Raw genomic sequence first — 2,774 nt, 5'->3', positions numbered from 1 at the left:
GCCCGAAACGGGAGCTCATCCCGGTCCGTACAACCCTTTGGAGATATCCATACGGACCTGGCTTTAGGGAAGAGCGCCTGTAGTAAAATGCTGTGCTATACAAATCACTTTTTTTAAATGATAATCCTGAAATCATAGCAAGGGGTGAAGGAACGAGAGGAATGCGGTGGCAAGGGAAGAGGGAAGAAGTTGCTTTTGGGTGTAGAAAGAGGGAAGGTGACAAGCCAGACCCCGAAGTGGGTAATGGGAACTGTCGAAGAGTGCAGAAGCGTAAAAGCCAAACACTCCCAATCCCCATAGGTTGTTTATTCCTCGTAAAATACAACTCTACATAGCAGGAAGTTACTGCAAACATTTATCAATAATGAATGAATCTCCTGTAATAAAATACACTCAAAATTAGCTACAGTCAAGTACGTACATTACGCCAAGGTTTTGCAACTCTTTGTTGAAAATCCGACTTAGATAAATCCTCTTAAACAGCCTTTTAAGAAGGGGGAAAAAAGAAAAAAGAAAATAAAAACCAGGAGCAAACCACTAGCCCAGCATCTCTCCTCCTTTTATGCCGTTTCTGAAACCCAAACCGTAACTACTCCTGAAATATAACGGAAAAGTCTTCGGTGAATTCAGAAGAGTCATTAACATTCAGCTTTAAGTGAATGTTAACAGTAAATAAAGAAATCTCTTGATTGTAATAGTTGCAACAAAGCAATAATAAACCAGTGGGCGGTCATCAGTAATGATAAATGTATCATTATTACTGCGTGCTGGGGAGCAGGGTTTGGAAAGTACTTCAGACTTTTTAGTGGCAAGCTTGGTGGCAATTCGTTTCTTAGCCTGGGAAAAGGGGGGGGGCGGGGAACGCCATATAATTTTATACACAATTTAGGTGAAAATAAATTTAAATCTGTATATTACATTTTTAATTTCAAGATAGTAATTAAAGCTGGTTCATTATATCTCCTCTGAAAGTCTCTGTGCTCATCTTAATTGCCTGTTTGTACAATCTGCTTTCTAAGACACCCAAGGTTACTGGGTTCTGAAAGACGCAAAATTGAATTATTTACTGGCGTGATGGCTCTTCGTCACGTTTCTCTCGGAAGTTTGGGATCGCTGCTCCCCATCACAGCCCGACTGGGGCCCTGCTTCGCCGCCGTGGAAATTTGTTGCTCGTTTAAACGCTTCGGAGCAGGCACGTTTCTCATGCAAATGTTCAGAGCTCTTTAATTTATGCGTTTGGAAAAAAAATCAATAGCTGAGGTGGTTTTTCTGCGTTTGGTATCTTTCTTTATTCCCCCCCCGCCCCCCAGTCCACCACTCCCTGGGGTGTTAATTCACGCACACCCAAACTTGCAGCTCTTTTCCTCCCCATCCTCAGCCAGAACAGAAATAATCCCCGTCGTTGTTTCCAAGAGCTGAACGGAGGTTTAGGGAGCGCCCGTCCCTTCCCGTAGTAGGATAAAATAAAATGATAAATGGCTTTTTTTCCGAGGTGCTGTTTCTATCGGGTGATGATGCTGGGGGGCTGGCGGGCAGGCTCCCCCCGGCGGGGGCCCCGCTCCGCTCTGCTCTGCACGTACCTTCGGCGGGGACCGTCTCGGGTTTGGGTCGCTCCGAGCACATTAAACTGAGAATTTAAGAGACCTCCGTCAGACAAAAGGTGCCGTTCTCGGTTCCTTCCCTTCAGCCGGCGTGCTGGTTTTCAGCTACCGGTGGGGTAAAAAACTATCTAAAAACGCCCCATCCCTGAACTCTCCTGGTGTCTTTCGAGAGCCAAGAGAAGATCCCGTTGAGTCGTTTCCCCCCTCGTTATTGCGAATATAGAAGCATCTTTCCGAAGCGTCCTTTTGCCACTGAAAAAACTCCACGCAGAGATCTCTACCCTTTTGTTGTGTCTAGCTGGGTTATTCAAGAGCAGAGACAAAAGCCCGATGTGATGTGATCTAAATGAGCTCCGGGGTTTTCCAGATGGGACCACCTCTATTCCAAATGCCCTTTCTGCTTAATATAATAAAGCACTATTAAAAAAAAAATGCTACTTAGAAAAGAGCTTCACTCTAGACCAAGCAACGCAAGCGAAATCTACACAAAAGTATTTAAAAGGAAAAAAAAAAAAGAAAAAAAAAGCAAAACAAACTTCGCTGTCTAAATTTTGTTAGGAGAAGAGGTTTTATAACAATACCTTGCGTGTCTGCTACTTACACGGCTGGAAGTTTCAACGGGATGTGGAGAGGTGGGAGGAGGGAATGGATTCGCGCTGGGGGTGGTTTTCTTTGTGGTTTTTTAAACGCACCAAGGTTATCTTGCTTCTCTGCTACAACATTTAAGCGCTCTGGAAGTAAATAAAGGCCATGAGGGTGGGCTGGGGTGGTTTGAACTTGGCCTCTTTTCCCCGCTGCTCGTTTCCACACGGAGCGATCCGCGGCGGGAGAAGGAGCTGCTGTCGCCTCCGGCTCCGAAGCAGAATCGCGACAGAGAAGGGAGAAGGGAAAAGGAGTCAGGACTCCTGCTTAGCCCTTCCAGGCTTCTGTGAGAAGTTTCTCCACCTTTTCCACTCCTCTGTCGAGAGGTGACTCCAAGCCAAATGGCAACACCAAGCAACGAAATGAACGGGAGAAACTGGAGTCGACATCAGGACAGGACCCCCCAGATGGGCACCTGCCCGTGAGGGGGAGTGTGGACACCCCAACTCCAGCGGGAATTCCCTTCTGCCGCTCGTCCTGGTCAGCGTGGGCTCCGTCCGACCCGCGGAGACCCCGGTGGGGTTGGCGGCG

The 2,774-nt window shown here is 46.9% G+C and overlaps 1 protein-coding gene across 1 annotated transcript in view; it reads left to right on the top strand.

The window, feature by feature from the left end:
* The first annotated feature begins 1,074 nt into the window (after nt 1–1,074).
* The window catches only part of SKOR2 (SKI family transcriptional corepressor 2), a 31,283-nt gene continuing 29,583 nt past the window's right edge, over nt 1,075–2,774 (top strand). The window contains exons 1-2 of the mRNA XM_031059639.1: nt 1,075–1,192; nt 2,570–2,664. Coding sequence (XP_030915499.1) covers nt 1,075–1,192; nt 2,570–2,664 — 213 coding nt within the window. The remainder of the gene's footprint in view (nt 1,193–2,569; nt 2,665–2,774) is intronic.

This window comes from Geospiza fortis, unplaced genomic scaffold, assembly GCF_000277835.1.
Source record: "Geospiza fortis unplaced genomic scaffold, GeoFor_1.0 scaffold488, whole genome shotgun sequence".
Classification (NCBI taxonomy): Eukaryota; Metazoa; Chordata; class Aves; order Passeriformes; family Thraupidae; genus Geospiza; species Geospiza fortis.
The sequence above is the reverse complement of the archived record's forward strand: the minus strand, read 5'-3'. Positions and strand labels throughout refer to the sequence as shown.